We start from the raw sequence: 13,091 nt of genomic DNA, 5'->3' as shown, positions 1-13,091 counted from the left end.
TTTTGTGTTATTTTAAGTGAAACAATACATTCTAGTTTTAAGCTTCAAGACAACATGACTAAATGCTTGGTTGTATTATGTGTAACAACTGATGGTTGTTTTTCCAAGAAGCAGGCATTTGTCAAAAAATGAAAGACTACCTGGAGAACAGGTGGCATTCTAGCCCCTGTTCTAGGTGAGCACGCACCTGCGAAGGACCTGCTCCGTGATGGAAGGTCAGGGTTGTAGAAATGGGGAGGTTGCCCACCTTCATTCTACCATCAGGACCTCACTCCCTGCCAAGCCCCACAGCCCCCCGCTTCTTCCTGGCCATGATCTTTAGGCTTCAAGCCGTGACAGCAGACTTGTGGTTACAAGTGTTTTTTTCTTGACTCATATAGTTTTCGTTTTTGTTTTTTTTTTTTTTTAAAAAAAAAGGACATCTACTTTAAAAAGAATCATTTCCAACGTCTCTTGAAAGTTGGTAGATTTTTGTTGACTTAAAAAAATACGCAACCTGAAAGGGTGAGAGTTAAGTGTTATTTGGGGGCAAAATTAGGACTTAAGCTCCGGGAGGCAGCATCTCAGATAGCCCTGAGGAGGAGCTAGGATATAGAGGCGTTTTTGCAACAAAGGGCAGGGAGCAGGAACAAAAGAGGCCTGGGCTCGCTGAAATCATTCCTTTGATAATGCGCCTCCACTATCAGGGCCAGTAGCCTGAGTTTTCACAGCCTGCGGGACTCACAGACTCTCACGCTTGAAGGTGACTGCATTCACGGATGCCTGTGGCATTCTTTTATTATTAACTGCAGACCAGAATGAAATATCATCCAAGCAGGAAAAGGGGGAACATCAGGATATGACAGAGGCGAGGGGAAGGTGCATGCAGCACTCATGCATTTTACAAACGTTTGCTCCTGATCTCCTGAAGGTCACTACCAGTCACAGGGAGGAGACATCACCATGAAGGCTTTAGTGCTTTTCTAGATACGAGGAGATGCAAGACCCGGGCTCATAAAATCTGATCCTAAAAGTATCTCTCCGAAGCCCTGTTCTTCCAGTTTTTCCAGAGCATAGAGTGCCTCTCTCCTGGTCTCCACCCTGAGCGCCTGTCGGGGGGACCGCGGGTTGGTAGCTGCAGTGGCTCCTGTTTAACCCATGTAGAGGCTGAGGGCAAGTGCCAGCCTTCAGTTCACAATTTCCTGATTGTCATTCCTGGGGACAACCAGCTAGAGCAGAGAAGCAGTTGCTCCCTCTGGCCTTGGCACGTCCTCCCTAGTTTACCGCACTCCGCACCACTCCCTCCTGCCTCGGTCCCTCTGCTGCACTCTGGAGCCTCATCTGCTTGACCTCTGAGGGGACTCTGCCCATCCTGTCATAGAGGAAGTCCATCCTGAGTGCCCAAATCCATGACTGGGGTTGTCTCCCGTCTTAGCTAATCATGTAAATTGGTTTTGATCCCTGTAAAAGAAATTCTACTGAGAACTTAGGTAAGTCAAAACCAAAGTACAGAGATGAAAACGTTCTTTTAAATCCATGTGGTGATTATACTACTGCTGTGGTGAGCCCTACCTCGAGCTTGTAATCAAATAGAGTGATGCCCATTGCCAGGCATGCTTTGGAAGGAAATAACTTGTGGTACCAGAAAAATTAGGAAGGGAAGAGGCAGAGAAGCAGGAGGTAACAGGCAGCTTTTATTCCTGGCAAGGTATGAGTGCTGCTGCTTGTTAAAAAAAAAATCGAAGCATTTGTATTATTGCTCTCTTTTTAATTATTTTTATTTAGACTCTTATTTTAAGATATTGAAAAATGTTTTGAATGGGTTTTTGCTTTTATTTATTTATTATATAAAAACCTTGACTGCCGGCCAGGGGTTGGTTGTGGGTTGAAGGTGGTTTGCAAGCACGACCTCTCACTCTCTTGCTTGCTGAATTTGCCCGCATAGGCATGTGACTCTGGCTGGCATGAGCATTTCTCCATCATTTTGCTCCCTCCATCCTTCCAATCAGACCCCATCTCCAAGGGACCCAGCCATGAGATTCCTACACTTGTGCACTCAGTCTGTTAGCAAACCTGAGGTGACCGATGAGGCAATGAGCAGTGAACACCGCCCGTCCCAGGACGGGGGCAGGTTAACAGCTCTGTCTCTGCCTGAGTTAGGCACTGCCTGGCTTGGATTTTTGGGGTTTTATGCAGTTAGTAGGTCATCCCCCAAACATATGCATCACCCACTGAAGCCAGTGCCAGCTTTTTGGTCCTGACTGCCCCTTTGTAATTAATTGCCCTTCAGAGTTTAGTCTGGAAAAAGTCAGATGCAAACAGCAGCTCCAGCATGAGGTGAGCATGGACAGTGTCTGGGACTGTGAGAGGTGTCTCAGCCAGGCTGCTATAAAAAATACTGTAGACGGGGTCACAAGCAGCATGTATTTCTCACGGACCCGGAGGCTGGGGGATCTGAGCTCAAGGATGGCAGATCTGGGGCCTGGCGAGGGCCCCCTGCCTGGTTTGCAGACGGCTGTCTTCTCTCCTTGTCTTCCTCATATGGTGCAGATGGAGAGCAGAGAGAGATCTGAACCCAACTTGGCTGACTCAGAGGGGCTGGCAATTATCTAGTGAACTCCCTACCTTCAGACAAGTAGTGGTCAGAGGATAAACGATGATCCTAAGAAAATAAAGAAAGAGATGAATGGGAGAAGCTTGTCCACAGGAGGTGGACTTGGGAGCTGAGGAAGTAGGATGGAGGGGGCTATCCAGAGCTTAGGTATCCAGTGTAGGGATTGGAAATTGATGACACCATTAGCAAAAGTAAAAGAGACAAGAATAAGAGCTGTTTGCAGGAGATTAAGTAATGATAATGTTAGTTTTGGACTTTGAGTTTCCACTAAGACATCCAAGTAGAATGCCAGTCATCCACATAGGGGGCGGCTGGTGCCAGAGCTGTTAATGAGCAATTGGTTATGGTTCTCCCTCAACTGAGTAGCTCTTAGACTCATCATCCAACCCCTGTCATATTTTAGCAACAAGACTACCAGGGAAAGCTGCTTACCTATTTGCCTATATTTTTATGTCCATTTTACTAAAGTCTCTCTCGTAAGCTTACAAAAAAAGGATGCAGTGAAAAAATATTTTTACATTAATAAACTGAAGTGGAAGGAACCCAAAAGATATGACAGAAACAAAGACGAGCATGATACAACAAGAAGCAAATCAAATAGCAAAGTTCTGAACATATTTGAGACACGCACGGGGGAGGAGGCAAGGTGGTGAAGTCTGTCTGAGATAAGAATTGCTATCATATCTTTCTTTTTTTTTTTTTCCATTTGCTCCAAACAATTTTTCCATGCCCTCACTTTCCGTCTGAGTGTGTCTTTAGACTTGAAGTGAATCTCTTGGAGGCAGCATACATAGGAGTTTTTTTTTTTTTTTTACTCTGTCAGCTGGTCTGTGTCTTTTAATTAGAGTATTTAGTCCATTTACATTTAGAGGAGGTGAAGACTGGGAACCTTGGAATCAGATAGCCTGGCCTCAAAGCCTGGTTGTTCCATTTACACAAGTTATTTCCCTCTCCGTGTTTCCCTTTCCCATCTGCATCTTGAGGATAAAGCCGGGAGCTCCTTCATGGGGGTCACTGTGAGTGTTAAGTACACACATACGTACACTAGGGCTATTAATTGTTCCAGAATTTCCAGCAGCCAACACAAGTGCAATGTTTTAGCGTTCATAAGGTGAATCACACCATTCATCCATTAATGTATTTGGAAACCAGGCCACGTCAGTTTGGAGTTAGATGCTCCATGGGCCCCCTGGCCGAAGCTCTAACAAATTGGCCCTCATATCCATAAGGACGGGTCTGTAGTGAGCAATGTGCCCGGTAACTTCTTCATGGGAAATAGTTTAATGGGGGGGGGGGGGCCTAGAACATTTCTTAAGGTACATTTGAATTAAGGACATTCTCTGGTAGAGTGAGATCAGGTGGAGAACATTGCGTCCAGTTTCATCCAAGTTTATTGAAAGCAGAGCTATCCATCAATGACCCAGCAATCAAGCCATTTTCCATAAATATTATTTCATACTTCTGAGTTTAGGTAAACACTGGGAAGCTGTAAGTTCCAGTCCTGTTCTCTGAAAGGTGCCTGAAACTCAGGTGTTCTGAGCCCTCAGTGAGAGCCAACCTCCACGCTGGGACAATCAGCTCCCCGGATTGGGCTGATTCTGCTTCCAAGACTTGTGAGGTCTGATCTGTTCTCCCAGGAGCCCCAGGCAGAAGAGCCAAGGGGCAGCGGTTTTCCATTTTCCAAATCAGATGAACACCAACGTAGCAGGAACTCAGTAGATGTTTGATGCGTGGAGGAAGGAGAGGAGAGGCCAGGAGCAGAAGCTCATGTTAATTTCACTTTCATCGTCAGCAGTCATTTGGGTTATAAAATAATCTCAGTAAACATGCATTTACTTTAAGCCATGTTTCTTGCAGCTGAAACTTCCAAAACAAACAAATTGCAAAATGTGTTCCAGGAAACCAAGTAAGTCGTCTCGCTGTGTGGCTGGAAAGTCAGTTAAATATTTGGAGATGGGAGGAATTATTTGGATCATGGGAGAAAGAGCTGCTTCGGACTGTCATCAGACATTTATCAAATGCTCCGTTATAAGGACTTTTTGGAATGAACTGAGCTCTTCTGGAGACTCAACATCAGTTTCTCTCAGGTTTACTAAGCCCCGGCGAGTTATTGACGTTGGCTATAAACCCCACTCCCAGAGCTCAGCTGCTTTGTTGGATCACCGAGGTCATGTTAGACCCGCAGTGTAAGCCTGCCTCCTGGAAACAGATGGGGCAATTACTTATCAGAGAGTGAAGCTTGCTTGCTGCACCTCGACTCCTTAAAAAGCAAACCACTTCTCCCGCGGTGCATCCGTTCTCCTCGCCAGGACAGTTGCGATTTTTACTGCACAGCATCCTGCCTGTTGATTTCGCAGTCTGTGCTTGCAGTTCAGGAGCAAGGGGTTTTCTGACCAATTGCCTAAACCTCCAAATCGTGTTTTTCCCCCCTAAGTCATGAGACAAGAAATATGAGCAAGCGCCGATGGAAAAGCATAACTGTCCTTAAGAAATGACTTTTGCGTGTCCACCTAAGTTAGCTGGCAGTCTGCTTCACAGATCTGATTTTTTCAGTTGTTTGGATGTGCTGCCAAGATTTTAGTCATGGGGTTTATGGCAACAGTAGTATTTTGTTCGTCTTTTTCTAGAATGATACACTTCGAGTGGGGAAGGGAAGGAGTTTTTCTCTCTGAGCCGTTCATATTTCCATCGTCTAGTGCAGTGTCTCAACGGGGAGCAGTTTCGTCCCCCAGAGGACGTTTGGCAGTGTCTGGAGACATTTTTGTCACAATCGGGATCGGGAGATGGTCCTGGCATTCAGGAGGCAGAGGCCAGGGATGCTGCTCAACACCCTGCAGGGCAGAGAATGCCCCCCAGCAAGGAAGGATCCCACCCCAACACCAGCGGCGCTCCAGCCGAGAGACAGGCTCTAGCGCGGCCCCCTTTCCCGGCATCATTAAATCGCCCTGTGGCTGTGTCCCCTTCCTTAGCGGCCCCCCAGGTTTTCTCCATCCCCCTGTCGTCTTGAGTCGACGGGCTCTGTCCATATTCTTGCTCATCCCCTCGGAGACCCTCAAAGTTGGTTTTTATCCTCACCCTCCCTAGAGAATGGCCCCCTCGACCACCAGGGGCCTCCTCTTTGAAGGTCGCCGAGAGCTTTCTCTCTCTCTGATTGAGCTCCTCTGGGGCCCAAGGGGCTGGCCCTCGTCCCGGAAGTCACCATGAGCCTGTCACGCCCTGTGTTCTGTCCTCTCAAGTATTCCCAGTCCTTAGTGATGCCCCTTTTCTCAACGGAGGGCCCCCCGGTCACCCCTCTGGTGTCCTTTTATTTAGTTTTGCTTTTTCTTTTTTTTTTTTCTTTTTAGGGCCACACCCGAGGCACACGCAAGTTCCCAGGCCAGGAGTCAAATTGGAGCTGCAGCTGCCAGCCTATGGCATAGCCACAGCAACGCCAGATCCGAGCTGCATCCTCGACCTATGCCTCAGCTTGTGGTAACACCAGACCCTTAACCCACTGAGCGAGGCCAGGGATGGAACCCACATTCTCATGGATACTAGTCGGGTTCTTAACCCACTGAGCCACAGTGGGAACTCCCCCTGGTGTTCTGTTTCCCTTTCTTTCCCTGGAGCCCTCAGGCACTGCAGTGGACACGTGACCCATTCCTCCAGGGCGGTCGCTCCCCACATGTGCACCTGTTGGCTTTGACCTTCCACCAAAGCTAATGGCTCTCTTTCTGTCCCTCCCAGACACGCCCCCCTGGGTCCTGACAGTCAGCCTCAGTGTAGTTCCCAGGTAGACATTTAACCAAGTGCTTCTTCTGTGCCAGACCCTCAGGTGTCATAGTCTCTGTCCTTGTGGGGCTCACAAACCAGCCAGGGAGATGAAAGAAACGGCACTGGTTCCAGGGCCGGAAGGTTGCCCACACCAAGAGCCTGATGACAGCGCTGGGACAGCACTTTAGGCCGGAGCAGCTGAGCTGCTTGCCAGGCAGGCAGATCGGAAGGAACCATCCGGTACCCCTCACCATCAAAGGGTGGGAGAGCCGGAGCCTCAGCATGTGCATATTAATGCACTGAGAGATTATACACAGAGATGGCATCTGTTGTTTCAAATATAACCAAAAATAAAGGTTTCAAAAAGATGAACTCCTGGGAGTTCCTATTGTGGCTCAGCGGGTTACGAACCCAACTAGTATCCATGAGGATGTGGGTTCGATCCCTGGCCTCGTTCACTGGGTTAAGGATCCGGCATTGCTGCAAGCTGCGGTGGGGGTCGAAAATGCCGCTCAGATCCAGTGTGGCTGTGGCTGTGGCGTCAACCTTAACTGCAGCTCCTATTCAACCCCTAGCCTGGGAACCTTCATATGCAGTCCTAAAAAGCAAAAAAATAAATAAAATAAAAAGACCCTGTCTTCAAATACAGTCACATTTTGAGGTTGAGGTACTGGGGGGGTGGGTAGGACTTCAATATACGAATCTGGGGTGGGGGGGTCACAATTCAGCCACAACACCCCCTCCCAAAGAAGCCAAAGGAAGGAGCCCTGTTTCCAGAAACAGGGAGAGGGGAGTGGAGCAGGTGGGGAAGAGCAGGAATGAGTCCTGGACCGCTCCCCCCGCAACCCCCATGGGTCCATCCATCCGGGGACCAGGAGGAGGCAACCCAGGCTCTGCCCCCCCTCCAGCCAGAGCCAGCAGAGGAGGGTGAAGGGAGATGGGGTGTGAGGGCAAACAGAACGGGAGCTGGCCCTCCACGGGGTGTCTTGTGCTGGTCGTCTCTGGATTCAGTCAGCGTGGGCCCTGCTCAGCGTGGTCTCCCCAGGGGACACAGCCCTCCCTGATGTGATGAAGGGCCCGTCCCCGGCCTGCCGATGCCTCACCCTCTGCTGCCTGTTTCCCTGCAGGAGCCGGATCGGCAGTACATGCATATTGGCACCATGGTGGAGTTTGCCTTCGCCCTGGTGGCCAAACTGGACGCCATCAACAAGCACTCCTTCAACGACTTCAAGCTACGAGTGGGTAAGTTGCTCAGCTCTGGGCTCGGCGGTGGAGAGGGCCTGGCATCGGGAGCCAGCTCACAGAAAGGCTGACCATCCTTGCCAAGGAGCAGCTCGGTGACTAATGCACCATCAGGGCAGCAAGACCGGAAGACAGATGGAAAGGCCCAGAGCAGGGAAGAGCCCCTGCAGCACTTTTGTGCAGATTAGAAAAACATGGAGTTCCCTGGCGACTCCGAGGGTTAAGGATCCGGCATGGTCACTTCAGCCTGGGTTGCTGCTGTGGCAAGCCCAGAAACTTCTGCATGCCATGGGTGCAGCCCAAAAAAACAAAAACAAAAAACCCTCTTTGTGTGCACCCAAGTTTGCAAGCACTTGGTTTCACAAGGGGTCCATGAGCTGGGTCTCAGTCACCCCAGCCAGGGTCCCTTCTGCAGGTGACAGCGCACATAGCCTTCAGCCCTCCCAGGAGCGGATGCAAGCGCCTGACTGTGAGCCCCTTCGTTATTTTATGAAATTAGGACCCGCTATGGGCTGTAAGATGCATCCAGATCTCAGAGATGTAAAAATGTTTTTTGGTTTTTTTTTTAAAAAAAAGTGCATCTCAGAATTGTTAGAAGAGTCACGCCCTCAGGGGTCACGACCCACAAGAACACCATCTGGGTCCTAAATTCTAACAGAGCTGGAGCTTTGAACAGACGCTCACAGCCATTCATGGTTTGTAAGAGCTTTTTTGACCATGTTCTACTGTCCTTGGCAGCATATTTTGCTCTTTCTAAAAGCAAGTCAATATGGGAGAAGTTCTTTTAAAGAAATCCATCTGAAAGGCTTTTTATCTCCTTGCTTACAGATTTCAACTTTTTTTTATTGACTTTTTGTCTTTTTACGGCTGAACCTGTGGCACATGGAAGTCCAGCCCTCCCAGGAGCGGATGCTAGCTCCTGACTGTGAGCCCTGCATTATCTTTATGAAACTAGGACCCGCTATGGGCTGTAAGGTGCATCCAGATCTCAGAGATGATGCCTCTGCCCTTGCTGCCTGTCTGATGGCGCCGTCACTCTGCTTCCTCCTGGGAAGATCAGCGTGATGATAGCAGAACTTAGCCAGTGGGGTTGTTCTGAGGACTAGAAGTTTATACATGCCGGGAGTTCCCGTTGCAGCTCAGGGATAACAAATCCAACTAGTATCCATGAGGACTCAGGTTCAATCCCTGGCCTCGCTCAGTGGGTTAAGGGTCCAGCATGGCTGTGAGCTGCACTGTAGGTTGAAGACATGGCACGAGCCTGTGGTATAGGCCAGCAACTACAGCTCTGATTTGACCCCTCGCCTGGGACCTGGGAACTTCCATATGCCATGGGTGTGGCCCTAAAAAAACAACAACAAAAAACAAGTTTATACGCGTCAAGCCCTTAGACTACTAGCACATGGCAGGTAGGAAATGCAGCACAGCTGTTGATGGATGGTGTTTGTTTCAGCAACACCTTGGATGAACCCAAAACTCCAGCGTGGCAGGATGGCAGATAACTATAGTGCCCGCACTTGGCGTAGCCATTTAAAATGAAAAGAGATGCGTTTCAAAATTAATTAACTTCAGCCGTGAGCTGTGGTGTAGGTCGCAGACGCGGCTCGGATCCGGCATTGGCGTTGCTGTGGCTGTGGCGTAGCCCCACCCCTAGCCTGGGAACCTCCACATGCCATGAGTGCGGCCCTAAAAAGCAAAAAAAAAAAAAAGTTAATTAACATCAAAACTATTGGGAAACCATCTAATGATCCTCTCTTGCCTAAGATTATATGGCAACATAGAAGGACAATTATTTGATAATGTTTAGTTTTATAAAGTATACCAATTTATGCTGTTATGGAATCATGCTAGATACAGAAGCATGAATCAACATGGAGAAGGGGAAAAAGACTAAACATTTTAATGTTTTGAGATGATGGAGAAGGATTATTTTCCTCTGTTTTAGATTCCATGAGTTGGGTTAATGTTTGCTTAAGAATGATGGTTCAAGAATGGTCTCGTACAACTTTCTGTTTAAAACAGTTGCTTAGAAAAATAAAAAATGAAAAAAAAATAAAACTGTTGCTTAGGCACTGTGAACCAACTATAATAGGAAAAATAACCACCATTATTTAAAAAAAAAAAAGTTGTTTAGGGAGTAGCGTGGTGGCCTAGTAGTTAAGGATTCCGCATGTCGCTGCTGTGGCTCACTGACTGCTTCGGACTCCCTAGGCAACTGTCCTTTTTTATAACGATTTTTATTTTTCCTATTATAGTTGGTTCACAGTGCCTAAACAACTGTTTTTTTTTTTTTTATTTTATTGTTTTCGAAGCAACTGTTTTAAACAGAAAGTTGTATGAGACCATTCTTGAACCATCATTCCTGAGCAAACATTAACCCAACCCATGGAATCTAAAACAAAGGAAAAGCACACAAAGGAGGATAATTCCTGTCTTCTCAAAAAATTAAAATGTCTGTCTTTTTCCCTTCTCCATCTCGATTCATGCTTCTGTGTCTATCATGATTCCATAACAGCATACATTGGTATACTTTATACAACTAAACATTATGAAATAATTGCTTTTCTACATTGCCATTATAATCTTAGGCAAGAGAGGGTCATTAGATTGTTTAAACTGTCAAGTTCATACCTTGAATCTTGCTAATTAATGCGACTGTGCTGTGTCGCAGGTATCAACCATGGCCCTGTAATAGCTGGTGTCATTGGCGCTCAGAAGCCGCAGTATGACATCTGGGGCAACACGGTAAACGTGGCCAGTAGGATGGACAGCACCGGAGTCCTGGACAAAATACAGGTAATTCAGTCTGCTCTGTCCCTGTCTGGCATGTCTGTCCTCTTGGGAGCCATGAATAAGTATGTCACACATCAAAACAAAGGAAAGGAAGTAAACCATGAAATTTACTGACACTTATTATTGGGGAGATAGTCATTCATTTCTGCATGAACTGTTAATACTAAGCATGGTGTCACAATACAGAGGTCACTGCGTTTGTGAGAGGAGCCATCACAGCAGCCAGCATGGCAGGTGGCAGCTGGAGGGCGGGGTGCGGCAGTGGTGCCCTTCTCCGGGGCACTGGTGTGGCTCGGGTCGCTGCCCTGGGGCAGGTTTTGTCCTCCTTCCTGCTGTCTTGGGACTGAATTGGGGGGTGCGTAGAGGCGCATCCGGGGCGGGGAGATGAAGTGGAGCCACGTGAAATGACAGTCCCAGCTGAGACCAACTGAGACTGGAGCGTCTGGAGACAACTGGAAAGCTCTGGAATCCACCCAAGGGAGAGAAAGCCAAGGTCTCCCAAGTTAAAAGCAGCGGGGATGCTATGCACCTGCTTGGACACAGGGCCAGCACCCGGAACCAGAGTCTCTCCGAATGAGAAGGGGTGGGTGTGTGTGTGCGTGCGCGCGTGTGTGCTCACAATCGAGTGTCTGTGCTGAGCTTTCTCTTTGCCTCGCCTTCAGATAGCAGTGGTTCCACATTTCACCCCAGCTGTGTTGTATGCTGGAAGCTAAATCCCTGCCGAATGGCAGATGTGTGTGGAAAATCACCATACACAAATAGGAGACTTTATCAGACATTTGTCCTCTGCAGTGACGTTGATGAGTCTCTGTCTGGGGCCTCAGATTGGCCGACGTGCTCAACCAGCCCCACCTCCCGAGACCACGATGGGCACCGAGAGTCCACTGTTAATCCTTCCCCAAGGGGCTTCTCTCCCCACGGCTGGTTCCTTGCACGGCTTCAATGTTGCGTGGAAGGTGACAGACGTGAGCTCTCAGGGTTGGCCTCCTTCCAGTCAGAATACGAATCAACGGTTGCTGAAGAGGAAGCAACCATCCAACGAAGAGAAGGGAGAGAGAACAAAAAGCAAGAGAGAGAAGTAATGGAAGGAGAAGACATGGCCCGGGCCTCCCTGGCCGACTTGGCCACTGCCAGGGAGAAGGGAGCTGGCTCTGCTCAGTAGGAATGGGTTTCCTCTGACTATCATTGCTTTCCGTGTTTGTTTGTTTTAGAGCCACACCCGCGGTATATGGAAGGTCTCAGGCTAGGGATCGAATCGGAGCTGCAGCTGCCAGCCTGTACCACAGCCACGGCAACTCAGGACCTGAGCCATGTCTGCAACCTACACCACAGCTCACGGCAACGCTGGATCCTTAACCCACTGAGCGAGGCCAGGGATCGAACCTGCAACCTCGTGGTTCCGAGTTGGATTCGTTTCCGCTGCGTCATGACGGGAACTCCCCGGCCTCCTGCGGTTTTGATGTGCTGCTGCCTCTGCCAAGACAGCTTCTGTCCTCCAGGCCTCTCCCACCCACCAAGGGACTGGCTCATTGCCGCTGCCACTGCCCCACCATTGCCCGGTCCTCACCCCCCAAATTCATGGTCTTATGTGTCTCACCCAGATACCCGAGGTGGCCGGACCCCACAGGCACCCGGTCCATTTCCTCTGACGAAGTGGCCCTCCCTCCTCTGTCACATTGTTCCAAAGCAGTGTGACGAGGAATTTCTGGGGAAACAGCTCCCCCCATCACTGCTCAAGACCCAGAAACCTGCTGGGGGCCTGGCTGGGGGACCCTCATCTCAGAAGCCGAGGTGTTGTTCGCAGCTGAGCGCATGCACCTTGCACGTTCCCTGCCCGAGAAGATGCCTTATGCTGGAGGTTCCTCCGACACCCAAGCCTCAGACCCCAGCAGGCGTGGCCTTGGTCCCAAGGACACAGGGCAGACGCTCCAGCTAAAGGCAGTAGGAGGCTCAGGACAGTGCATCCTCCCGCCCCCGGAGAGAGCAGCCCGCCGTCCCAGCTGGTTCATTGTCCACCAACCCAGTGGGACCAGAATGGGATGAATGCAGCAGTGGGGCCCTTGCCTCGTGGTGCCTGGCAGGAACCCAGCAGTCCCCTCCTGGGAGGGTCGCGCTCTGTTCAGCATCCCCAGTCAATCCAGGAGGCGGGGGAACTTTCCAGACCTGACTCAGAGCATCCCATCCCGCCCGCACGCAGGCTGGTGCGAATTCCTAGTGTTCTTTCAGTTTTAGGTCCTTTTCCTCCCCATTCGCTGAGTTGACTGCTGCTGCTTCTGTCTTTTCTCCCATCTGTATTAAAATCCATCGTTGATATTTATTATTTCACGAAAGGACATCCCCAGCGATGTGGAAACATCATCTGAACCTCCCCCCCCGCCCCCTGCAACAGGGTTTGATTTACTCCCTTCGTCCCAGGGCTCTTGCATGTGACTGTACAGTCTGCTCATGGTTAAAAATCATAGCATCGGAGTTCCCGCTGTGGCTCAGTGGGTTAAGAAGTCAACATAGTGTCCATGAGGACGCAGGTTCGATCCCTGGCCTCGCTCAATGGGTTAAGGATCTGGCATTGCCGTGAGCTGTGGTGTAGGTCGCAGATGCGGCTCGGATCCTGCATTGCTGTGGCTGCAGTGTAGGCTGGCAGCTGCAGCTCCGATTCGACCCCTAGCCTGGGAACCTCCATATGCCGTGGGCGCAGCCCTAAAAAGACAAA

General features: G+C 49.5%; 2 protein-coding genes across 5 annotated transcripts in view; one reads left to right on the top strand and one right to left on the bottom strand.

Annotated features, from left to right (window-relative positions):
- The window catches only part of ADCY2 (adenylate cyclase 2), a 426,457-nt gene that overhangs the window by 411,103 nt on the left and 2,263 nt on the right, over positions 1-13,091 (top strand). For both annotated transcript variants that reach the window (XR_014831042.1, XM_021077007.2), the window contains exons 23-24: positions 7,474-7,588; positions 10,260-10,384. Coding sequence is in view for 1 of the 2 variants with exons in the window: in XM_021077007.2 (XP_020932666.2) it covers positions 7,474-7,588; positions 10,260-10,384 (240 nt within the window). In the remaining variant the exon portion in view is untranslated. The remainder of the gene's footprint in view (positions 1-7,473; positions 7,589-10,259; positions 10,385-13,091) is intronic.
- The window catches only part of CFAP90 (cilia and flagella associated protein 90), a 28,730-nt gene continuing 18,821 nt past the window's right edge, over positions 3,183-13,091 (bottom strand). The window contains exons 4-6 of one of the 3 annotated variants that reach the window (XR_014831052.1): positions 10,232-11,397; positions 8,825-9,347; positions 3,183-6,086 (exon numbers count right to left, since the gene is read on the bottom strand). The gene's annotated coding sequence lies outside the window, so the exon portion shown is untranslated. Of the gene's footprint in view, positions 6,087-6,671; positions 9,348-10,231; positions 11,714-13,091 lie in introns of those variants that run through there. The other 2 variants (XR_014831053.1, XR_014831054.1) reach the window with 2 other exon arrangements.

Source organism: Sus scrofa, chromosome 16 (genome assembly GCF_054392235.1).
Source record: "Sus scrofa isolate SSC_HxYL_T2T_F1_AM1 chromosome 16, Sscrofa_HxYL_maternal_Yorkshire_Landrace_v2.0, whole genome shotgun sequence".
Taxonomy (NCBI): domain Eukaryota; kingdom Metazoa; phylum Chordata; class Mammalia; order Artiodactyla; family Suidae; genus Sus; species Sus scrofa.
This window is presented reverse-complemented; position numbering and strand designations above follow the sequence as displayed.